At 39.9% G+C, this 23,193-nt stretch overlaps 2 protein-coding genes across 3 annotated transcripts in view; one reads left to right on the forward strand and one right to left on the reverse strand.

Annotated features, from left to right (window-relative positions):
• The window catches only part of shdb (Src homology 2 domain containing transforming protein D, b), a 98,155-nt gene extending 82,774 nt beyond the window's left edge, over positions 1-15,381 (reverse strand). The window contains exons 1-2 of one of the 2 annotated variants that reach the window (XM_088350305.1): positions 15,330-15,381; positions 2,717-2,870 (exon numbers count right to left, since the gene is read on the reverse strand). The gene's annotated coding sequence lies outside the window, so the exon portion shown is untranslated. Of the gene's footprint in view, positions 1-2,716; positions 2,938-15,329 lie in introns of those variants that run through there. The other variant, XM_088350304.1, reaches the window with a different exon arrangement.
• ankrd24 (ankyrin repeat domain 24) overlaps positions 14,884-23,193 on the forward strand; it is a 33,268-nt gene continuing 24,958 nt past the window's right edge. Inside the window, 7 exon segments of the mRNA XM_088348847.1 lie at positions 14,884-15,026; positions 17,900-18,030; positions 20,628-20,716; positions 20,790-20,854; positions 20,935-20,992; positions 22,105-22,175; positions 22,625-22,731. Of these exon segments, the coding sequence (XP_088204973.1) occupies positions 14,991-15,026; positions 17,900-18,030; positions 20,628-20,716; positions 20,790-20,854; positions 20,935-20,992; positions 22,105-22,175; positions 22,625-22,731 (557 nt within the window). The 5' untranslated portion in view covers positions 14,884-14,990.

Raw genomic sequence — 23,193 nt, forward strand, 5'->3', positions numbered from 1 at the left:
TAATAATACAAAAATACTACGAAAATACTACAGATATACAACAAAAAAAATCTACTTTCAAAATGAAACACAAGTACTAAAATATACTACTATGGAAATACTACATAAAAATGACTTCAGAAATCCTAAAAAAAATATTACCGTAATACTTGAAAACTAAATAACAAATGAAGTGCTTAAAAGAGGCAACAAATATACTATTTTGCTCGTTTCCAAACCAATTTGATGAAACTCATTAATTATAAACCCAGCGACTGGCTGGCAAGCAGTTCAGGGTGTCCCATGCCCACTGACTGGGATTTGCTCCAGCACCCCCGCGACCCTACTGATGATAAGCGGTGCGAATATTATAAAGATGGAAAATTAATTATAACACGTCACATGCGGGGCAGCACGGCGGCGCAGTGGTTAGCGCTTGTGCGGCACAGTTCATGTCATGGGAACCTGTTGTGGGTTCAAATCCAGCTCCAGACTTCCTGTGCGGAGTTTGTATGTTCTCCCCGTGCTTGCGTGGGTTTCCTCCCACATTCCAAAGACATGCATTTCAGGTGGATTGGCCAGTCCAAATTGTCCCTAGGTGTGAACGAGCGAGCGAGTTGTCTGTCCCTGTGTGCCCTGCGATTGGCTGGCAACCAGTTCAGGGTGTCCCCTGCCCACTGCCCGATGATTGCTGGGATGGGCTCCAGCACCCCCGCGACCCTACTGAGGATAAGCGGTGTAGCTAATGAGATGAGATGAGATGAGACGTCACATGCGGCCCTGACTCTAAATAATTGCCCACCTCTGGAGTAGAACATGGAAGGAGTTCTATATAGATTTGATCAAGTAACGGGGGGCCCCGAATCTCATTTTGCTTAGGGCCCCATGAAGGTGAGGGCCGGGATTGTATATACAGTATATCAGTGTTTTTCAACATAAGGCACACAAGTACTGTACAATTAAAATTAACATTTTTATCATCATTTGTGGTCACCGTGAGTCAGAAGTGATTGTATTATGTTTTATCTGTTTTCAAGTTAAGCTATGTTTTATGATGTTTTCCTTATGTTGAGGTTTTTGAGTTTTTCCTTGCCCTCATGTAGGTTGCAGATCAGGGGATGGTGTTATAATAGTCTGTGGTTTGCAATAGTCTGTGCAGCCCTTTGAGACTCTTTGTGATTAGGGGCCAAACAAATATAGATGATTTAATTTGACATGTTTTGAGTTTTTCTTTGCCTTCATGTCGGTTTTACATCAGGGGATGGTGTCATAAATCTGTGGTTTGCATTAATCTGTGGTCTGTGCAGCCCTTTGAGACTCTTTGTGATTAAGGGCGTCACAAATGAATATGACTTGAGGTTTTTGAGTTTTTTGTTGCCCTCATGTAGGTTTTAGATCAGGGGATGGTGTCATTATAATCTGTAGTTTGCAAAAATCTGTGGTCTGTGCAGCCCTTTGAGACTCTTTGTGATTAAGGGCTATACAAATGAACATGACCTGACTTGACTTGACATGTTTTTGAGTTTTTCTTTGCCCTCGTGTTGGTTTTAGATCAGGGGATGGTGTCATAATAGTCTGTAGTTTGCAATAATCTGTTGTCTGTCCAGCCCTTTGAGACTCTTTGTGATTAAGGGCGTCACAAATGAATATGACTTGAGGTTTTTGAGTTTTTTGTTGCCCTCATGTAGGTTTTAGATCAGGGGATGGTGTCATTATAATCTGTAGTTTGCAAAAATCTGTGGTCTGTGCAGCCCTTTGAGACTCTTTGTGATTAAGGGCTATACAAATGAACATGACCTGACTTGACTTGACATGTTTTTGAGTTTTTCGTTGCCCTCATGTAGGCTTTAGATCAGGGGATGGTGTCATAAGTCTTTGGTTTGCAATAGTCTGTGGTCTATGCAGCTCTTTGAGACTCCTTGTGATGAAGGGATATACAAATAAACAGGACTTGACTTGAGGTTTTTGAGTTTTTCCTTGCCCTCATGTTGGTTTTAGATCAGGGGATGGTGTTATAATAGTCTGTGGTTTGCAATAGTCTGTGGTCAGTTCAGCCCTTTGAGACTCTTTGTGATGAAGGGATATACAAATAAACATGACTTGGCGTTTTTGAGTTTTTCCTTACCCTCATGTCGGATTTAGATCAGGGGATGGTGTCATTATAGTCTGTGGTCTGTGCAGCCCTTTGAGATTCTTTGTGATTAAGGGCATCACCAATAAACATGACTTGACTTTTTTCTAGAAAAACTAAAAATGAGTACAAATGATTTTCTAGTAATACAAAGTGATTTCATACATTCTAACCCTTTTTTGGAGGAGATTATCAAAATATTTAAATTATGATTATTTTTTTTACTTTAATACATTTATTTCATTATTTTCCGTTGCTTAAAAGATATATGTACCTGTTACGTCCCATGTTCAGACAATTACTTTATAAAAAGAGAGAAAGTAAATACTGCCACCTATTGGCGTGGATGAATGTTACTGTTGGATAATTAACGGCAAAAAGCTGTTTTATTTAAATACTAATTAAGCAAGAATAAAATGATAAAATTGGGCGATTTCCTGTGGCACCTTAGACAAGGTCTCACGGCATACTAGTGTATACTCGCTAAAACAGCAAACCCGCAATACAATTCCATTTAAACTCGAAACAACAAAAACAAGTGCAGACTGCAAAAATAACAACTTTTAATTTCACAATAAAAGAAAGAAAAGTAACACATGGACTCACCGGCCAGCGTGCGTCGTTTGCGTTCAGCCCCTCAACCACTTTGCACGCTTCATTTCGTCTTTTCTTGTCCACGGAATCACTTCCACGCGTGGATTGTTCCCAAAACAAATCGGTGCATGGAAATAATCCGGGGCGGAAGAATGCGGCGGTGATCCTGCGGGAGCGAAGGCGAAAGTCCGTGTGAGTGGGCGAGACGGAGAGAGAAGAGAGAGAGAGAGAGAGAGAGAGAGAGAGAGAGAGAGAGAGAGAGAGAGAGAGAGAGAGAGAGAGAGAGAGAGACAGAGAGAGAGAGAGAGAGAGAGACAGAGAGAGAGAGAGACAGAGAGAGAGAGAGACAGAGAGAGAGAGAGACTCCGCGTTTGAAGGGGCGGGGCTTCACTTGCTCCTATTTACTAACGGTAATTCCGGCTTTGTTTGGAGAACCGGCTCTCTCGACTCCCTTAAATGAATCTTCAGTTTCTGGTTCGTTTTCAACGATTCATTTCCAATCAAATAAAGCGTTATGTACCAAGTTCCTGACAAAAATATAAAAAAGAAAAAGCTTTGGAACACTTTGAGACTCAATTCCTTCAAACATGCAGCGGTCAGAAAGAGAGAGAAAAAAATGAAAAAAATTCCAAGACAAAATGAGAGAAGAGAAAAAAGAGACAGGGAGAGGGAGAAAGAGAAGGGTAGAGGAAGAAAGAGACACAATAACTTATAGAAGGAGAGAGGGAGAGAAAGCGAGAAATAAGGGTGAGCGAGAGAGAGAGAGAGAGAAGTCAAGAGAAAGATGAAAAAAGAGAGTGTGAAAGACAGAGAGAAAGGAAAGAGAAAAATGCAGAGAAAGAGAGACAAACAGGGATAGGGAGAAGGGGAGGGACAGAGAGAGCGAGTGAGAGAAAGAGATAAATCAAGAGAAAGATGGAAAAAGAGAGAGTGTGGAAGAGAGAGACAAAAGGAAAGAGAAAAATACAGAGAAAGAGAGACAAAGGGAGAAAGAGAGAGAAAAGACAAAGAACAAAGAGAAAAAGGAGAGATGGAGGAATAGAAATAGAGTCAGGAGGAAAGGGAGAAGGAGAGTGACAGAGAGAGGGAGATAGTGAGAGAGAGAGAGAAATAAGGGTGGGTGAGAAGGAGAGAGAGAGAAATCAAGAGAAAGATGGAAAAAAGAGAGAGTGTGAAAGAAAGAGACAAAAGGAAAGAGAAAACGACAGGGAAAAAGAAACAAGGGGAGAAAGAAAGAAAAAAGATCTAAAAGAAAAAAGAGAGATGGAGGAATATAAATAGAAATAGAGACAAAGAGGGAGAAGGAGAGTGACAGAGAAAGAGTGAGAGACAGAGAAAAGAGGGTGAGAAAGAGAGAGAGAAATCAATAGAAAGATGGAAAAAGAGAGTGTGAAAGAGAGAGACAAAAGGAAAAGAAAAATGCAGAGAAAGAGAGACAAAGGGAGAAAGAGAGAGAAAAGACAAAGAACCAAGAGAAAAAAGAGAGATGGAGGAATAGAAATAGAGTCAGAGAGGGAGAGGAAGAAGGACAGTGACAGAGAGAGAGAGATAGTGAGAGCGAGAGAGAGAAATAAGGGTGGGTGAGAAAGAGAGAGAGAAATCAAGAGAAAGATGGAAAAAGAGAGAGTGTGAAAGAAAGAGACAAAAGGAAAAGAAAAATGCAGAGAAAGAGAGACAAAGGGAGAAAGAGAGAGAAAAGACAAAGAACCAAGAGAAAAAAGAGAGATGAAGGAATAGAAATAGAGACAAAGAGGGAGAGGGAGAAGGACAGTGACAGAGAGAGAGAGATAGTGAGAGAGAAATCAATAGAAAGATGGAAAAAGAGAGAGTGTGAAAGAGAGAGACAAAATGAAAGAGAAAACGACAGGGAAAGAGAAACACAGGGAGAAAGAAAGAAAAAAGAACAAAAAGAAAAAAGAGAGATGGAGGAATAGAAATAGAAATTGAGACAAAGACGGAGAGGGAGAAGGAAAATTACAGGGAGAGAGAGTGAGAGAGAGAGAGAGAGATAAATAAGGGTGAGTGAGAAAGAGAGAGAGAGAAATCAAAAGAAAGATGGAAAAAGAGAGTGTGAAAGAGACAAAAGGAAAGAGAAAATGACAGGGAAAGAGAAACAAAGGGAGAAAGAGAGAAACAAGAACAAAAAGAAAAAGAGATGGAGGAATAGAAATAGAAATAAAGACAAAGACGGAGAGGGAGAAGGAAATTGACAGAGAGCGAGAGAGAAAGAAATCAAGATAAAGATGGAAAAAAAGAGAGAGTGTGAAAGAAAGAGACAAAAGGAACGAGAAAACGACAGAGAAAGAGAAACAAAGGGAGACAGAGAGAAAAAACAACAAAAAGAAAAAGAGATGGAGGAATAGAAATAGAGACAAAGAGAGAGTGAGAGAGGGATAAATAAGGGTGAGTGAGAAAGAGAGAGAGAAATCAAGAAAAAGAGAGAGTGTGAAAGAGACAAAAGGAAAGAGAAAACGACAGGAAAAGAGAAACAAAGGGAGAAAGAGAGAAACAAGAACAAAAAGAAAAAATAGATGGAGGAATAGAAATAGAAATAGAGACAAAGACGGAGAGGGAGAAGGAAATTGACAGAGAGCAAGAGAGAAAGAAATCAAGATAAAGATGGAAAAAAGAGAGAGTGAAAGAAAGAGACAAAAGGAAAGAGAAAACGACAGAGAAAGAGAAACAAAGGGAGACAGAGAGAAAAAAAGAACAAAAAGAAAAAGAGATGGAGGAATAGAAATAGAGACAAAGAGAGAGTGAGAGAGGGATAAATAAGGGTAAGTGAGAAAGAGAGAGAGAAATCAAGAAAAAGAGAGAGTGTGAAAGAGACAAAAAGAAAGCGAAAACGTCAGGAAAAGAGAAACAAAGGGAGAAAGAGAGAAACAAGAACAAAAAGAAAAAATAGATGGAAGAATAGAAATAGAAATAGAGACAAAGACGGAGAGGGAGAAGGAAATTGACAGAGAGCGAGAGAGAAAGAAATCAAGATAAAGATGGAAAAAAAGAGAGAGTGTGAAAGAAAGAGACAAAAGGAAAGAGAAAACGACAGAGAAAGAGAAACAAAGGGAGACAGAGAGAAAAAAAGAACAAAAAGAAAAAGAGATGGAGGAATAGAAATAGAGACAAAGAGAGAGTGAGAGAGAGAGAAATCAAGAAAAAGAGAGAGTGTGAAAGAGACAAAAGGAAAGAGAAAACGACAGGGAAAGAGAAACAAAGGGAGAAAGAGAGAAAAAAGAACAAAAAGAAAGAAGAGAGATGGAGAGATAGAAATAGAAATAGAGACAAAGAGGGAGAGGGAGAAGGAAATTGACAGAAAGAGAGAGAGAGAGTGCCGAAGGGACAAGGAGCCACTCTCACTCCCGTTCACTTCAAAGAGTCTGCTCACACAGTCCTTTGGTTCGTGAACGACACACCACTTGCTTCTATTATTCGCGTCTCGTTGCACGCGCACTGAAGCGTCCATTCATTTAAAAATCCGCAAACATGGAAAGTTTCCGCTAAAAATATCACGCAGGGGGGGTCGAGGGCCACGAGGAGTCAACAGAGTGGGGAAATCAGCTCGCACGAACACGCTGCGTGGATTTGCATTATTTATCTCCATGACATCACTGTTTCCTTGCTCTCCTATAAAAGCCGCTGATTCATCTTAAATGGCCAGTAAGCGACAATTTGGACTCATCTGACCGCAAACTTGTATTATAAGGATCGAAGGATTTTATACATCCGACTATAAAGGATTTTATACGATTGAATACAAGTTACATGTATTGAGTTGAATGCAAGATATTCATTGACTGGGCTGTAGTTCAATGCCAGGTCACGCTGTTCCAAGTACAGAATATTTTGAATTTTGATAACAGGACTCTGACGGTGGACGGCAGGCAATGTTTTCAGAACAAGGCCCTTGGCACGCCCATGGGAGGAGTCGGGATGCGACCATCCTGCGGGGAGGAAAAAGCAGGAGAACTTAAGAGAGGCTTCACAGAGACTCGAGCGACGCTGATTCGGCCATATTCGATGGAGTTCACTTCGTTAAATGGTTTGTTCTATGGTGTGGCCCCCCCGTGTTAAAATGAGTTTGACACCCCTGGGTTAAGGGATCCCAAAAAATTAAAAGTGAAATAAATAGTAGTGTCAAATGTCACTCCCTTTCAATGCGGAGGTCTGGCTTATGACACCTCACACTGAAAAACAACGGCGACCAGATGAAGAAGGTACTGTATCTGAGTCAAATAAGGAGGCTTTTTCCTGCTACTAGTAAACATGGAAACCAGTGCTATTTGTTTCATATGGGGGAGCAAACCCCTACCCAAAATAAAACAGGAAATACCAATAAGAAACAGAACCGAGTCAGAACCCACATCTTGCGAGGCGGAGGTTGGTTGACAGGCTGACAAAGGAAGAGTGAAAGTGCTGAGCTTAAAAATACAGGAAGCAAATCTGTCAACGAGCCGCAGCTGGCGCCACATTGGGCACCATGGCAACCGTGACAAAGCGCTTGATATATTTTCTTCATTCATTCATTCATTCATTCATATATATGGCCGAGGACCTGCTACATTTTTGCATAATAGCTATTCTGGAAATCCATTTAGACAAATTACCAACTGTGTGACAATGCGATTCCTGCCAAGTCCTCTGAATGTGAAAATGAAGAAAATCCCTGCCCCTGCTACCGGGAGGGCCCCTGGGTGCTTTCACTTCCTGCCCCCGCCTTGTTTTGGAGCAAGTGGGGTTGCTTCATTGGCCCTTTATACAACATGTGGTAAAACCTTCTCAGAGAACTGTCCGTCTTCACCGTCCAGATCGGAGGTGCTTCGGCCATTAAAGTCCGTAAATGCCGTTTTTCTTTACGAGGCGCATGAGTTTGTTTTCTCCTACGGGCGGGAAAGAAGATGAGCTCATTGTACCGGAATAACGACGCACCCGGCCACTGCACGAGATAACCATCAGCTACCGACTCTCTCCTCTTGCTGAGAGCAGAGGGTCTCCAAAGTGGTGTTCGTGGGCTCCAGGGTGCCCCCTGTGGACAGTTGCACAAGAGAAAAATCAGCTGCACTTGAGGGTGATAAAGCCAAGCACCACTCACAAAGCAACTGGAGGTATATTACTTTCTCTCTCTTTTTAATCTCTCTTTCTATTTTTCATTTTTTTCTCTCTTTTTAACTTTTTTACTCTCTCTTTTTTTTCAATCGCTCTCTCTCCTTTTCAACCTCTTTTTATCTCTCACTTTCTCTTCTTTATTCATTTTTCTGTGATTGTTTTACTCTGAGAGTACATATCTATCTATCTCTTTTCACTCTTTCTGTCTCCCTTTCTCTTTGTTTTTCCCTCTCTTTCACCATCTCTTAGTTCTCTCTCTCTCTCTCTCTCTTCCCTTCTCACTCTCTCTTTTCTCTTGATCTCTACATCTCTTATTTTCTCTCTTTCACTATATTTTTCTTCTCACTTTCTCTCTTCCCTTCTCACTCTCTCTTCTCTCTATCTCTGCATCTCTTCTTTTCTCTTTTTCTTCCTTTCTCTCTTTCTATCTCCCCTTCTCATTCTCTCCTTTCTCTCTTTTTCTGCATCTCTTCTTTTCTCTTTTTCTTTCTTTTTCTCTTTTTCTGCATCTCTTCTTTTCTCTTTTTCTTTCTTTCTCTCTTTTTCTGCATCTCTTCTTTTCTCTCTTTCTTCCTTTCTCTTGCTTCTCTCTTTCTCTCTTCCGTTCTCACTCCCTCTTTTCTCTCTATCTCTGCATCTCTTCTTTCCTCTCTTTCTTTCTTTCACTATGTCTCACTTCTTTCTTTCTCTCTTCCCTTCTCACTCTCTCTTTTCTCTCTATCTCTGCATCTCTTCTTCTCTCGTTCTTCCTTTCTCTCTTCCACTATCTCTCACTTCCCTCTTTCTCTCTTCCCTTCTATCTCTCTCTTTTCTCTCTATCTCTGCATCTCTTCTTTTCTCTTTCTTCCTTTCTCTCTTCCACTATCTCTCACTTCCCTCTTTCTCTCTTCCCTTCTATCTCTCTTTTCTCTCGATCCCTGCATCTTTTCTTTTCTCTCTTTCTTCCTTTCTCTCTTTCACTATCTCTCGCTTCTTTCTTTCTCTCTTTCCTTCTCACTCTCCCATTTCTCTCTATCTCTGCATCTCTTCTTTTCTCTCCTTCTTCCTTTCTCTCTTTCACTATCTCTCGCTTCCCTATTTCTCTCTTCCCTTCTCTCTATCTCTCTTTCCTTTCAATCCCTGCATCTCTTCTTTTCTCCCTTTATTCCTTTCCCTCTTTCACTATCTCTCGCTTCCCTCTTTCTCTCTTCCCTTCGCTCTATCCCTCTTTTCTCCCGATCTCTGCATCTTTTCTTTTCTCTCTTTCTTCCTTTCTCTCTTTCACTATCTCTCTATATCTCTCTCATTCTCTTGTTTCTACTTTTTTTTTCTCCATGTCTCCTTCGTTTGCGCTCTGTCTTCTTCTGTTTTCTCTCTCTGGTCTCTTTTTCTCTCACTTTCTCTGTTCTGGCTTTCTCTGTTCCCTCTCTCTCTTTCACATGTTCTAACTGCCATTCTCATTTTCTCTTTCTTTATTTTCTTCCCGTCTGTATGTATTTCTCTTGTTTTCTTTCTCTTTAATCTACGAGTTTGGTCCACGCTAGAGTAGAGAGCTAGCTATCTGGCTACCTTTTTAGCTTTATTGCTAGCCATCTTCTTAGCTTTTTACATTTTTGCATGCTATCTAGCTAACATGTTATCTTTGTTTTCCTAGTTATCAAGCTAAATTTTGGCTTCCTTTCTAGCTAGCCGTCTCGCTTTGTTTTCAGCTTTCTATCTGGATGTTTAGTTGGGTTTTTACTCTTTTAGCTAGCTATCCATCTCTGTCTTTGTTTTTACCTGTTTACTTTATTAGCTAAATTGCTACTTTCGAAATTTATATCTAACTGGGTGCCGTTTTTGCTTATTCTTTGCAAAAAGTAGCTCTCGGTTTGAAACACTTTGTAGACCCTTAGCTTAGAGCAGTGTTCTACTTTGCCCGCGTCCCTGCGTCCTAGACGCATCATTTTTGCTGGGGACGCATTGTGTCAAATCAACTTTTTTGACACCAAATTGTCATTATTACCCGATTACTTTTTTTTTTTTTAACAAAGATTTACCGCACTCCAAACTTTTCGTCCGGCAGATCCGCCATTGTTGTTTTGGTCTCGCGCCGATCTCGGCAAACGAGATCTCGTTGATTCGAGATGACCTCATTGTTGTAGGGGTTGTCGAGTGAAAGAGAAGTATGCCTCCGAAAAAACATCTGGTATTAGATGAAAATCAAAAAAGAAATTGGTAATTTCTTCGGTGTCGGTAATAAGTCGAAACATAACACAGAAAGTGGTAACAACGGCAATAATTCCGGCACGAAAAAAACGGCGGAGAAATTCTTCGAAAGATCGTGGAGGCAAGGAAAACAAGCGTGTTGAAGCGAACGATTCGACGAAAGAAAATAAACAAAGGAATACTCCTAGCAAGAAAAGGACTTTTCTGCCAAAATGGACTCAATTATATTCTTGGTGACGCTATGAGGAGGATGATAATGGAGGCTACATATTCTCTGATGCGTGTACCCAGCGTGACAAAAAAACTGGATTGCATAAATCATTTCGCAATACGAACTTTCAGAAAAGCACATTGGATCGGCACAACGGCAATGAAAACCACAAATTAGCTATGGAAATTAATTAAAACTGTGGCGGGACAGCAAACCACGAAGAATATATGAACTGAAAAATCTGAAGTGATTAAAACTGTATGAATATATAGACTCATATTTCAGCAATATTATTTTGTATAATGTACAATATATTTGTGAACTGAAAAATCTGAGGTGATAACTGCTTTGTATAACCAATTAAGTGTGATGATTAAAACTGAATGAAAATATAGATTTATATTATATATATGTCGCAGATTTACAATTTCAACCTCGATAAGACTAAATTTTGGGGACACATAGATCTCTGTTGGGACCCATAGATTTTGGAGCATGGGGACCCATGACTTTTCACAGGTAAAATGAACACTGTTAGAGTGTTTAATGGTTTCCTGTCTCGAGTTATAAACCAGGCCATTTGGAAGAAAATCCGAAGCCAGTGGGGGATTAAGACGGTTAATCCAGTTTTTTGTAGGTCTCCGCTTTAAGTCACTCATGACGACGAAGAAGAAGCCATCGTTTGTGTATTACCATCCAGAAGGAAAACACAGATCATCCCAAGAGGTTTCTACAAATGGCCTCTTTAAAGATGAATCTCTTCTCTTTTGGGGAGGTTTGATTAATTAAAAGGAAAAAAATGAATCTTGTAGGGTGTCACGCGTCAGCTGGGGATTGTTGCAGAGAGTCGGGCTGAGCTGGATGCCCGCCAATGTTCCCTGTAATTTTCCTTACGGGTCTGAGCGTTGACACAAAGTCGGTGAGCAACGCTTGAAACAACAGTGAGCAACGGCGATCCCAAGTGTGGCAACTAAGTGGTTATTAAACATGTCCAAAACTTGACATCAAGTTACATTTTGCGGAGTTTCCAGCAATGCAAAATGATTTTTCACTTTTGAATGAATTGACTCATGTACGATGGCCTACAAACGTCATTTGTTCTTACAATTCTTTCACAAGATATCCATTTCTTTTTATTTCCTGGTATCTTTTGTCGCATAATACTAACATTTTGGGGGGCTTATTTCGTCGGTTGCAAGATACAGAACTGTATTTTATCACATTTTTAGTGGAAGTACAATGTTGGCAACAAGATTCACTTGATAGAATTGGAAATTATTTAAATGCAACACAAAATTTTTCTTCTTTTTTCCGTTTTTTAATACTTTTTTTAAAATTTCTTTAAAAAAAATCTCATTGTGTTTATTTTTTCCGAGATGTTCCTTTTTTTCTTTTTGGTCTCTATTTACTTTTTTCCTACATTTCTTTCTTTTCTTTTTTTCTGTTTTTTTTTTAAATTTTTCCTTCTTTTTTTTCCTCTTTCTTTTGTTTCTTTTTTTCTCAGCTTTTCACTACTTTTTCATTTTGGTATTTTTTTCTTTTTTGTTCTATTTCCCCATTCCTATAAGTCATTTTGTGCATAATTGTACATAATATTTGGTCATGTTGGGATGAAAGAAGCAACAACAACCCGAAGAGCCGTTTAGGACCCGAAAGAGCCGGTTCCTTTTAGTGAGCCGAGCCGAAGGAGCCGGTTCTCGACAAACTCTACTAACTTTACTCAACTTCGTTGTACTTCGACTCGACTTCTAAATACCGCATTTAGGACACAACGTCAGGGGAACCCGTGTATTTTTACTTTCATGCACTGTCACTTTGACTTAATTGGCTTCTTAATTAGCAATTTCGAGCCCTGATTTTTGTGCGCCGGCTAGATTTTCTTGTGCGCTGAGAATAAGCGAGCGGTGCGCTATTGCGCACGTGCGCAGCTTAGAGGGAACACAGATGCCCGCACTTACTTACTTTATTTAAGACTAAATATTACTACTCAGCACTACCGTGGATTACTGGGAACTCACATCCTGCACAAAATTCGATGACAGCGAGAAAACAGGTCGAGGGCCGGGACGGGGGAGCGATTTCAGCGTCATCTATAATCTCTGGAGCACCAGTTGGAAATGTCATGCTACAAAAGGAATACGTGGACAAAGCAAGATTAGAAAACTGGAGGAATATACAATCTCACACATTGAAACGGCAGGTAGATAAAAAAAAGGAATCTTCCCAGCAAAAATAAACGCAGAAATTGCATAGAAACACACAAAGGCAACGAGGAATATTTTAGAGAAATGAATTCAAACTTCTGCGATTGGCTGGCAACCAGTTCAAGGTGTCCCCTGCCCACTGCCCGATGATTGCTGGGGATGGGCTCCAGCACCCCCGCGACCCTACTGAGGATAAGCGGTGCAGCTAATGAGATGAGATGAGAATTCAAACTTCCTCATTCTAAAAAAACGGGTTTTGCTTTGTTGTTTTCCAATATCACACTTTTTCTTGTTTTTTTCTCACAAAAAATGCGATTTCTAAATGTTATTTTTAGATAGATAGATAGATAGATAGATAGATACTTTATTCATCCCCTAAGGGAAATTCACATTTCCAGCAGCATTTTAGACTTATTTAGAGCAGTAAAAGGGGTTCCTCGTCTTACTTGTCTTTACTGTCCCCTTGTGGTGAACTTTATACACTACCAAGCAGGGTTGGGTAGGGTTACTTTAACTGGATTACTTTCAATGACTTCTGGATGACTCCAATATCAAATATGCTAATAAAAGACAAAATAAACTAAATATGAATAAAATGATGACTCACAACACGTGGTAAGCTTTCTCTCCTGGCTTTGATGCCTTTGATCTCCGGCAAAACTAAGATAAAATGCGACAGAAACAAAATGAAAAGAAATCCAAACCGCTTTTTGCCGTTCCATGTATTCCGTTACTCCCCAAGCCTGCACACAATTTTGTCATTTTATCCATATTCAGTTTTTTTTGTCTTTTATTAGCATATTTGGTATTGAAGTAATCCAAAAGTAATTGAAAGTAATCCAGTTAAAGTAACCCTACCCAACCCTACTACCAAAGCACCGCGAGATTTGACTACTCACCATATAAGGGAAGGGCAATTATTTTACTTCCGGGTTCATCCAGCAACATTAAAATATCGCTAACGTTTTAGCTAACAGCATTTCAAATCGATATACTGTTCTTACTAAATGTTTTAAGACGATCCTAAACCGTTTGTAAAGTCTTATTTTCTCATTCAAGGGCTCAAAAGCAGAATCCGAACGGTGTATATCAACTTTACACTTACTTAAAGGGACAGTGTGTATTAATTGACCACCAGATGTTGCTGTAAAGTGTGGTGAAAGAAAAAAACAAGTGCTTAAAAAAGCAGGAGGAAAAATACAAGACTCAAAGTGACCAAAGTGCACAGTGTTTGCTTCTCATTTTTTTGCCTGGCTTTTTGTAACTAAAAGGAAAAAAAGGAAAAAAGGAAGAATAGAATTGAAAGAGACAGGAAAAAACAGAGAGGAAAAGGGGGAATGGAGAAAAATTGAGGAAAACGGAAGGAAAACGAAGAACAAAAGTGAAAAATGAAAGAAAAAAAAAGACAGATTAACAAAGAAAGAAATCCAAGAAAAAAGGAAGAAAGGAGAACAAAAAAGAGGGGAAAAAGGAAAGCAAAGGCTAAAACTATTAAAGAATAGCCAAGAAACTCAAAAAGTCATAAACAAAGTAAAGTAAAGAAAACAAAAAGAAAGAAAACACAAGACAAACAATAAGAAAAAACAAACAAAAAAGAAATAAAAGAATAAGAAAAAATTGAAAAATGAAAAAAAGACAGATGAAAAGAACAAAAGAAAAACAAAGAAAAACAAAGGGAAAAAAGAAGAAAGTAGAATAAAAATAGAAAAAAGGAAAAGAAATGGCTAAAACTATTAAAAAATAGATTATAAACTCAAAAGTCAGAAACAAAGAACAAGAAAACAAAAAAGAAAGAAAACAAGACAAACAATAGGAAAAAAACAAACATAAAAGAAATAAAAGAATACGAAAAAATTGAAAAATGAAAGAAAAAAAGAAAGAACAAAGAAAAAAAGAAGAAAAAAAATAAAATCAAAGAGAAAAGGAAGAAAGAAGAATAAGAAGGACAAAAAAGGATAAGCAAAGGCTAAATTGATCAAAAAATAGATAAGAAGCTCAAAAATGTCAGAAACAAAGTAAAAGAAAACAAAAAAAGAAAGAAAACACAAGACAAACAACAAGAAAAAACAAACAAAAAAGAAATAAAGGAATAAGACAAAAAGTTGTTTTTGTGAGGTATGAGCAAGAAAGTGCAGCAAGATGTCCAACAAATATGTCAGCTTCCTCTCGGCGATCCTCCCATTAAATTTAATAAATACAAAATTATCCTACAAGTATTTAAAAAACGCACTTTTATATGACAGTTTATATATTATTCCTTATCATTTCAATCAATTTTGTTCTGTTTTAAATGAATGATATAAATAAAATACAATATTAATAAATACTACACACTGTCCCTTTAAGTCACTACTCGAGCAGAACGAAGCCCGACCTGATTACGTCATATCCCTTGCGCTTTTCTGATTGGTTCATTTGTTGATTAGGGCGGGGCTAGTACTCGCGTCCCACTATGCACCTGTACCTGAGTGGAAGAGAAGACTGACATTTTAAACAGCTTTTCCATTTTTTTCTACTTTTCACCTTCTTTTAAGATATCATTATTGTTTTATGTGCAGTGTTTCTATCCACCTAGAGCAACATGAAGAGTCTTAAAGCAAAGTTTAAAAAGAATGAGGTAAGCGTTTGTGCTATTCCAAAGTGGTGTGCTTTTATTTTGAAAGTTTCCGATTACAGTTTTTGTGCGTTTTTGTTCTCTGGTGAGTGTTTAAGATGTGAAATGGTGGTCTTCGGGATTCAATATTGCCAAAGAAGCATGGCGAGGAGGGATTTTACAAGACTACTGTTAGTGCAGAGGGTCAATGGCCAATAGATCTCAGATAACGTTCAATTATTCACGCGCAACTACAAGTTAACCCCCCACGAGTGTCTCTACTTTAAACTCCTGATGAAAAGTGAAATTGAACCTCAAACTACTTACAAATGTCCACTTCAAGGGAAAGTCAACCGTAAGTTACTATTATAAACACGATATAAGAAGGAAAATTTTGCTGATTTTGTCCTTCTTCGGTAGCAGCCATTTTGAATATTGGTGTCGAGGGTTGATGACGTCAGCGTCGCCCGACTAACAACCCATCATGGCTCAGTTGGTTTCTAAAGCAGAGCCGTGATTGGTTATTAGCCAAAGCTAGGGCAATGATCAAAATGGCCAACCCCAAAATGAATCGAAACGGGTGAATATTTATTTTTTAACTGTTATTTTAAGGAATAATATTATTTAGGAATCCTTTCTGATTCAAATATTGTCACATTTTTTCTTTATCTACAGGGCTTTCACTGCATTCTTTACTGAGACCAAAGAGCATATGTACATTCAGTTATATAATGTAATAGCATGTTGTTGTATTGAATTGTCTTATTGTTACTGATAACAACATAGTAAACATTGTAGGCAATGAGATTGGACATTGCACTCCAGGGTAAACATGTCATAATAAAGACTTTTCACTCATTGAGTGCCACAGACTTGAAAATTACGTTTACATGTCATGCTTCCCTGGTGTCACAGATGTGATAAGACACGTTTTTAGCAAAATTATTCCAATCTAAAATCAATGATCTTATACAGGCCACAGATAAATGTCATGAACCGGAACAGGATCAGGACCCAAATGCGTGACGTTTCTCACACAAGCCTTTTATTTTACTGGAAAAGGGGAGTCATGCACGTTAGGCAGCAGTCTGGCGTGCAATGACAGGAAGCCAGAGGCCGACGAGATCGATACCAATTGCCGGAGCAGATATCGGACAATAGGGGTCGATACCGGACAGGACGGGACAGACAGGATTGATATCGAAATCCAACAGGACGAACTAGACAGGGAACGAAAACTGGAGTTAATAACAAACGGGACAAAAACAGACGGGAAGGATACCGGACAGGAAACGCAGGCAGGAAACCGGACAGGGTCAAAACCCACGTCTTGCGGGGCAGAGGTTTGTTGACGGACGAACAAAGGGAGAGTGAGAGCACTGAGCTTCAATAGAAGGGAAGACAATCTCAACGAGCCACAGCTGCCGCCACACGGGCGGGGCCAATTGGGCGCCATGGCAACCGTGACAATAAATAGTTTAGCAAAAAGTGATGCATGAACTGCTGGACGGTAGTTTTCTTTTTTAGAACTGAAAATTATTCCCACGAAAGTACAAAAATCTCACTTGATCTAAAAAGTATGGTTGAAATACATCCATTCTATCCCAAAATTAAACATTTTAATGAAACCTACTAATATTTATCTACAATTTTCTAATCACGCTGATAAGACAGTTGATTTTTTCTTTGGCGAAAATGTGCTAGAGTATTTCTTTTAGAGGGGGATTGGGGGGGGGCATAACCAAAAATAAATGAGAAGTACTTATTTAACTCATGTAGACTGGAAAGTGACAAAAATAGCATACAAACACGAATTAAAATCATTTATTTAATAATTCATCTCTTTCTGTCTTTTATTTTTTAATCAAAATGTTTACCTCAAAATGGGAACTTTGCTGTTAGATTTTACATGTATTATAGAAAAGGTAGTAACGCTTCTTTAAACCTTTGCAGAGACAGACAAGTGTGATTTTTTTAAATTTGATTTTGTATTGCTCATTTGTGACCTTTATTTGAAGTAAAATAACATCTGGATGGGTTTCCTTTATGTTCTATGTTTGATATATGGTAATCAGCAAATCCAGCTACAGTGGGTGCTTTGGTAGTGGCTCCTATCTTTGAGGACATCAAGTGGACTTATTTATAACTGCAGGTCATTGTTGCTCATTTTCATCTTGTGCTTCTCTCGGCATTGTCTCATGGACCACTTAAAATGATAACAATAGATCATTAATCCAGAATATATATATCTTAGTAGGGTAGCACGGCAGCGTAGTGGTTAGAGAGGTCATGAGATTGAACCTTCCTGTGTGGAGTTTGCATGTACTCCCCGTGCTTGCGTGGGTTTCCTCCGGGCACTCTGTTTTCCTCCCTTGTTCCAAAAACATGCTTGTCAGGTTCATCAGCAACCAGTTCAGGGTGTCCCCTGCCTGCTGCCCGATGACAGCTGGGATGGGCTCCAGCACCCCCGCGACCCTACTGAGGATAAGTGGTGCAGATAATGAATGAATGAATAAATATATTTTTTATTTTGCTTGAAAGTAAAAGGTTCAGGGCTGCACAGACCACAGGCTATTGCAAACTGCAGACTATTATGACACCATCCCCTGATCTAAAACCTACATGAGGGCAAGGAAAAACTCAAAACCGCAACAGGAAATCAATAGGGCAAATGTAAGCACAATTTACGGTAAATGAAACAAAGGTGTTTTGGTTTCTGATTTGGACACAAGGATCCTTTATTTAGCCTGTCGAATCGATTTTGTCATTGTCTCAGCCCTGCTCTCAACTTTACTATGTATCCTTCCTCAGCAATGAATGTCAAATTTATCTCTATATGCTTTTCTTACCCGTATGTCTCCTTATTTATCCTTTTCTCTATGTTTTGATCCCAAAAGAGCCAAGACTGGAGCAAAAGTGACGAAAGGCTCCTCCAGGCTGTGGAGCAAAACGAAGCAGACAAAGTCTCCGCCCTCATCCTTAAAAAGGGCCTCTGCCCCACCAAGTTGGATGCCGAGGGCAAGTCGGCGTAAGTCAACTGTACTGTCCGTCACTTTAATGGAGCTTAGCCAAAACTCCAGAGGCTTGAAAATGAATCGAGGACTAGAATATGTTATATTAGGGGCATTCCTCAAACCAAAGATGGTGTCTGTCATTTTTTAAGCTCACTAAATATACTGTTTTTTCTGGACTATAAATCAGTTTCTTTCACATTTCAGTGTGTGACTAGGTTTATTTAACCGTACTGCCTATCATTAAACTGGTAATAAAATAGTAACAACATAGTAATAACAATTCCAGTTTCCTCCCACGTTCCAAAAACATGCATGTCGGGTTCATTGGCTGGCCCAAATTGTCTCTAGGTGGGAATGAGCGAGTGAGTTGTCTCTGCGACTGTGTGGCAGCCAGTTGAGAGTGTCCCCTGCCCACTGCCCGAAGATAGATGGGATGCGCTCCAGCACCCCTGCGACCCTACTGTGGATAAGCGGTGCAGATAATGGATGGATGATAGATAAATACTTTATTCATCCCCGCAGGGAAATTCACACTTCCAGCATCATCCCTGCGCTGGAGAACAAAACAATAATAAAGCAAAAAGAATACAATACTCAAATACCCAATGTGACGTGTTAATACCCAATGTAGCGTGATATATAGAGTATCTAGATAGTGCTACACAGAATACACACTGCAATAAAAGTACGGTAATATGCAAAATGGGGGGTGTGGTTTAATGTGGGCCTTTACTTTGCCGGGTGGAGTTAAAGAGCCTCATGGCATGAGGAAGAAAATACCTCCTCACTCTGTCCGTGGTACAAGACTGTGACAGCAGACTGTCGCTGAAGCTGTTCTTCTGTCTGGAGATAATGCTGTGTAGTGGATGTGATGAATTGTCCATGATTGACCGCAGCTTTTTCAGTGCCTGTCTCTCGGCTACTGTTGTCAGGCTGTCCAGCTCTGTGCCCACAACAGAGCTCGCTTTCCTCACCAGTTTATTGAGACGAGAGGCATCCTTCTTCTTGACGCTGCCTCCCCAACACGCTGCCGCATAGAAGAGGGCGCTTGCCACGACAGTCTCATGGATTATTTTCAGGAGCTTTTTGCAGATGTTGAAGGACGCCAGCCTTCTGAGGAAGTAAAGTCGGCTTTGACCTTTCCTACATAGAGCTTCTGTGTTGGCAGTCCAGTCCAGTTTATTGTCCAGCTGCACACCCAGGTATTTGTAGGTCTGGACAAATTCTACACATTCTCCTTTGATGGTTACAGGAACCGGGTGAGTTTTAGTTCTCCTGAAGTCCAGCACCATCTCACTGGTCTTGGTGGTGTTCAGGTGCAGGTGGTTTGCATCGCTCCATTGGACAAAGTCCTGAATCAATTTCGCGACTCCTCCTCCTGCCCACTTCTGATACATCCCACGATAGCAGGATAGTAATAACATGAGTTTATTTTAGAAATGCAAATCAAACTGGGTGCCCTTTGCGCTAATCCGTACCAAAAGTAGCTCTCACCTTGAAAAAGGGTGGAGACCCCTGGTCTGGAGTAGGTACAACAAAAGTTATTTTAAAACTTGTATCCAGCCATTAGTGGCTGCTTATCCATTTTGGCCAGGGTTGCGACTTATACTCCGGTGCGACTTTTTCGTTTTTAACTATGCATTTTTGACTGTTGCGATTTATAATCCAGAACGATTTATAGTTCAGAAACTACTTCCAAACTCCTGTTCATGTCATTTGAATTGTGATAAATTACTTGAAAGCCAAAATATGAACTTCTTTTTACCTATTTGTACCCAGAAGTTGTTTTTCCAGTTGGGTAATTTTTTTCCGCTTTCAAATATTTTGAGCAAAATTGGCGTTTATGAGAATCGTAAGGATTTTTCCTCTGACACAATTTCACCGGATACGTATTGGGGAGAACAAATTATTCTTAACACTTAAAGGATTTTATACGATTGACTACAAAGTACATGTATTCAGTTTAATGCAATAAAGATATTCACTGACTGTGCTTTAATTCAATGTACAATAGAAGGTCAGGCTGTGTGGAATGCATCAGACATATTTCTGATAACAGAATGCCTATGAGTGCTGACGCAGAAGGGCAGACATCGGGGCGCTGCTATGCGAAGATTGTGGAGGCCAGCCGACACGCCCTCATGGGGGGAGAAGACCAATAAGAGAAAGCTAACATTAACTGCAGAGGACACATAGCCAATAGGATAGTGGGATGTCTTTGCTTTCTTTGTTGAAATGTGTGAATGATGCGGGGCAACTGGGAGGGGGTCGCCGTCTCCTGTTTACACTTGAATCTGCTGTTTGGAACAATAAACATCCGCCCCCGTGTGGAAATGCCAGCTCCTGGTCATTTCTCTCTCAAAAAACGAGCACGCATAATTGTTGGATGAATGTAGGTAGTGTTTGGATAATGGAGTCACATAACTAATGGTAAACGGTACATTTTAATAGAAATTCCCATCACACTCCAGTTTTTTGTAGGAGAACATCTGGTAATTTTACTTTTATTTTTGTACCTCTATCAATTTACCTGACGTACAAACATAACCTGCAATTTTTTTAAATTTTACATTAAAGAAATCGTGAATGTGTACAAATGTCTTTCCGGCAGCTACCATCTATGCGTGTCTCGGGGCCATGTCGACTGTCTGGAGGTCATCATCTCTCATGGAGCGGACCTCAGTGTCATCGATGGTGCCGGTGGGTCATTTTACCCCAAAATAAATCATAAATATTATTGCATTCTATGTTATGAACTGAGTGTATCTTCTAGGTTTTGGTGCCCTCCACCTTGCAGCCAAAAACGGGCAACCGGAGTGTTTAAAAAGACTATTACAGGTAAAGGATAATATACAGTATATTTTTCATTTGCTAAACTGTTAATTGTGCCAACTTTTTTTCTTTCTCGTTTATAACAGGAGAAATTAGAAGTTGATTGCGCGGATGCCATTGGGAGGACGCCCCTTCACCATGCAGGTAGAGTACAGTTGGGGCAGAAATTTCCCACATTCAAACAAACTTCAGGTTTTAGAGCAGGGGTGCTCACACTATTTCTGGTTAGGAGCTACTAACAAAATGATCTACCCACCACAAAAAGATGGAGATTTAATAGCAGTCTGAGATTGAGAATAGTGCGTCTAGAACACGGGTGTCAAACAGGCGGCCCGCAGGCAAGATCAGGCCCGCTAAAGGGATTGAATCCGGCCCGCGAGACAACACTCAGAGAAGCGCAAGAAAAAAACGAGCTGCAGGTTGAAATATGTCCACTTGATGTTGCCAAAGCCAGGTGCCTCTCACAAAGTTACTGTACTTGTATTTATTTTATCTCTCTCTCTCTCTCCCTCGCTCTCTCTCTCTTTTCCACCCCTTTTCCCCCACTCTCTGTCTCTGTCTCTTTCACTCTAGTCTCTTTTTCTCTTCCTTTGTTACTCTCTGTGTCTTTCTCTCTCTGCGTCTTTTTAACTTATTTTGCTCGAACTTCCTTTTTTCCTTTTCTCTCTTTTCTCTTTCTCTCTTCCTACCCTTCGCGCTTTTGTTTCTCTTTTCTCTCCTTCTGTCTTTCTATTTCTCTTTGGATTTCTTTCTTCCTCTCCCTTTCTTTTTCCCCTCTCTCATGACTTTTTATCTCTTTTGTTTCTCACGCTCTCTCTGTCTCTTTTTCTTTCTTTGTCCCGCCCTCTCTCCTTTTCCCTCCCTCTTTCTCTTATTTCTTTAGCTCTCTTTTTCTTCCTCTTTAATCTACTAGTCCGGCCCCCGACAGAATGTTTGTTCTATCGTGTGGCCCCCGAGTTAAAATGAGTTTGACACCCCTGGTCTAGAACTATGGTTAACTTTGTGTTATTGTTGCTATTGTTATATCATAACTGTTATTATTAATATTTTTACAATTGTTGTTATTATCATTTTTGTATTTAATAGGGAAGATGAAGGGGTAGGGAAAATAAGCATCTGCTTCTTACTACCCCTTTATGAACATATTATGTAGCATTATTTTGTTGTTGAGTTATTGTTTTTGTTCTGTTTTTATTTTGATGTTCGAATAAAGTTTTCATTCATTCCTTCATTCAAAATCTAAAACTTGTATCCAGCTATTAGTGGCTGCTTATCCTGCACCGAGACCCTGTGGGACTTTAAAGCTGATCTTGATGTGCAGGATGAGGTAAGATCAATACTTTTATCAACAGGGTTGGGTAGGGTTACTTTAACTGGATTACTTTCAATTACTTTTGGATTACTCCAATACCAAATATGCTAAGAAAAGACAAAAGAAACTAAATATGAATAAAATGACAAAATTTTGTGCAGGCTTGGGGAGTAACGGAATACGTGGAAGGGCAAAAAGCGGTTTGGATTGATTTTCATTTTGTTTCTGTGGCATTTGATGTTCGTTTTGCCGGAGATCAAAGCGATCAAAGCCAGGAGAGAAAGCTTACCACGTGTTGTGAGTCATCATTTTATTCATATTTAATTTCTTTTGTCTTTTTTTTAGCATGTTTGGTATTGGAGTCATCCAAAAGTCATTGAAAGTAATCCAGTTCAAGTAACCCTACCCAACCCTGTTTATCAATATCATGGTTGCCGCGGTAACGAGTTTTTCCATCTCTTCAGGACGGCGCCACCGCCCTCATTCTGGCAGCACAGATGAGTCGAGCGGAGCTGTGCGTCTTTCTGCTTGGTCGAGGCGCCAACGCAAACATTCAGGACAAGCAGGGGAGGTACACAACTCTTCTTCTGTTCCGTGACCTCAGCCAGGGAAGTCTTGTATCCGTCAGTCTGGCTTTAGCAGCTGCCGAAATCCTGACAGATGGGAACGGAGGCCAGGGCCGCAGAGCTCTATGGGACCATTATCGCAGCGGCGGGGTTGTGTCGGTTGGAACAGAGGACGGATTCATTAGGGGAGGCTGGGGCATTTGGATAAGATTTCAAGGGTAGTTCAAGGCCTTCAGTTTGAGGGTGGGGGTTGCAAACATGTTGTTTCAGTCACAACTTGTTGCTCGGCTTTGTTTAAATCCTGGAATCGAAACAAGTTTCAGTGAGTGTTATCAGGATCCCCAGAATGGCAGTTTCCCCATCTTGCTCACACATTAACATACCTGTCAACCAATGTTCCCTCTAAGCTGCGCGCGTGCGCAATCGTGCACTGCCCGCAATCGTGCACAAGAAAATCTAGCCAGCTC

The sequence above is a fragment of the Urocampus carinirostris genome, chromosome 12 (genome assembly GCF_059441175.1).
Source record: "Urocampus carinirostris isolate Australia breed hairy pipefish chromosome 12, RoL_Ucar_1.0, whole genome shotgun sequence".
Classification (NCBI taxonomy): Eukaryota; Metazoa; Chordata; class Actinopteri; order Syngnathiformes; family Syngnathidae; genus Urocampus; species Urocampus carinirostris.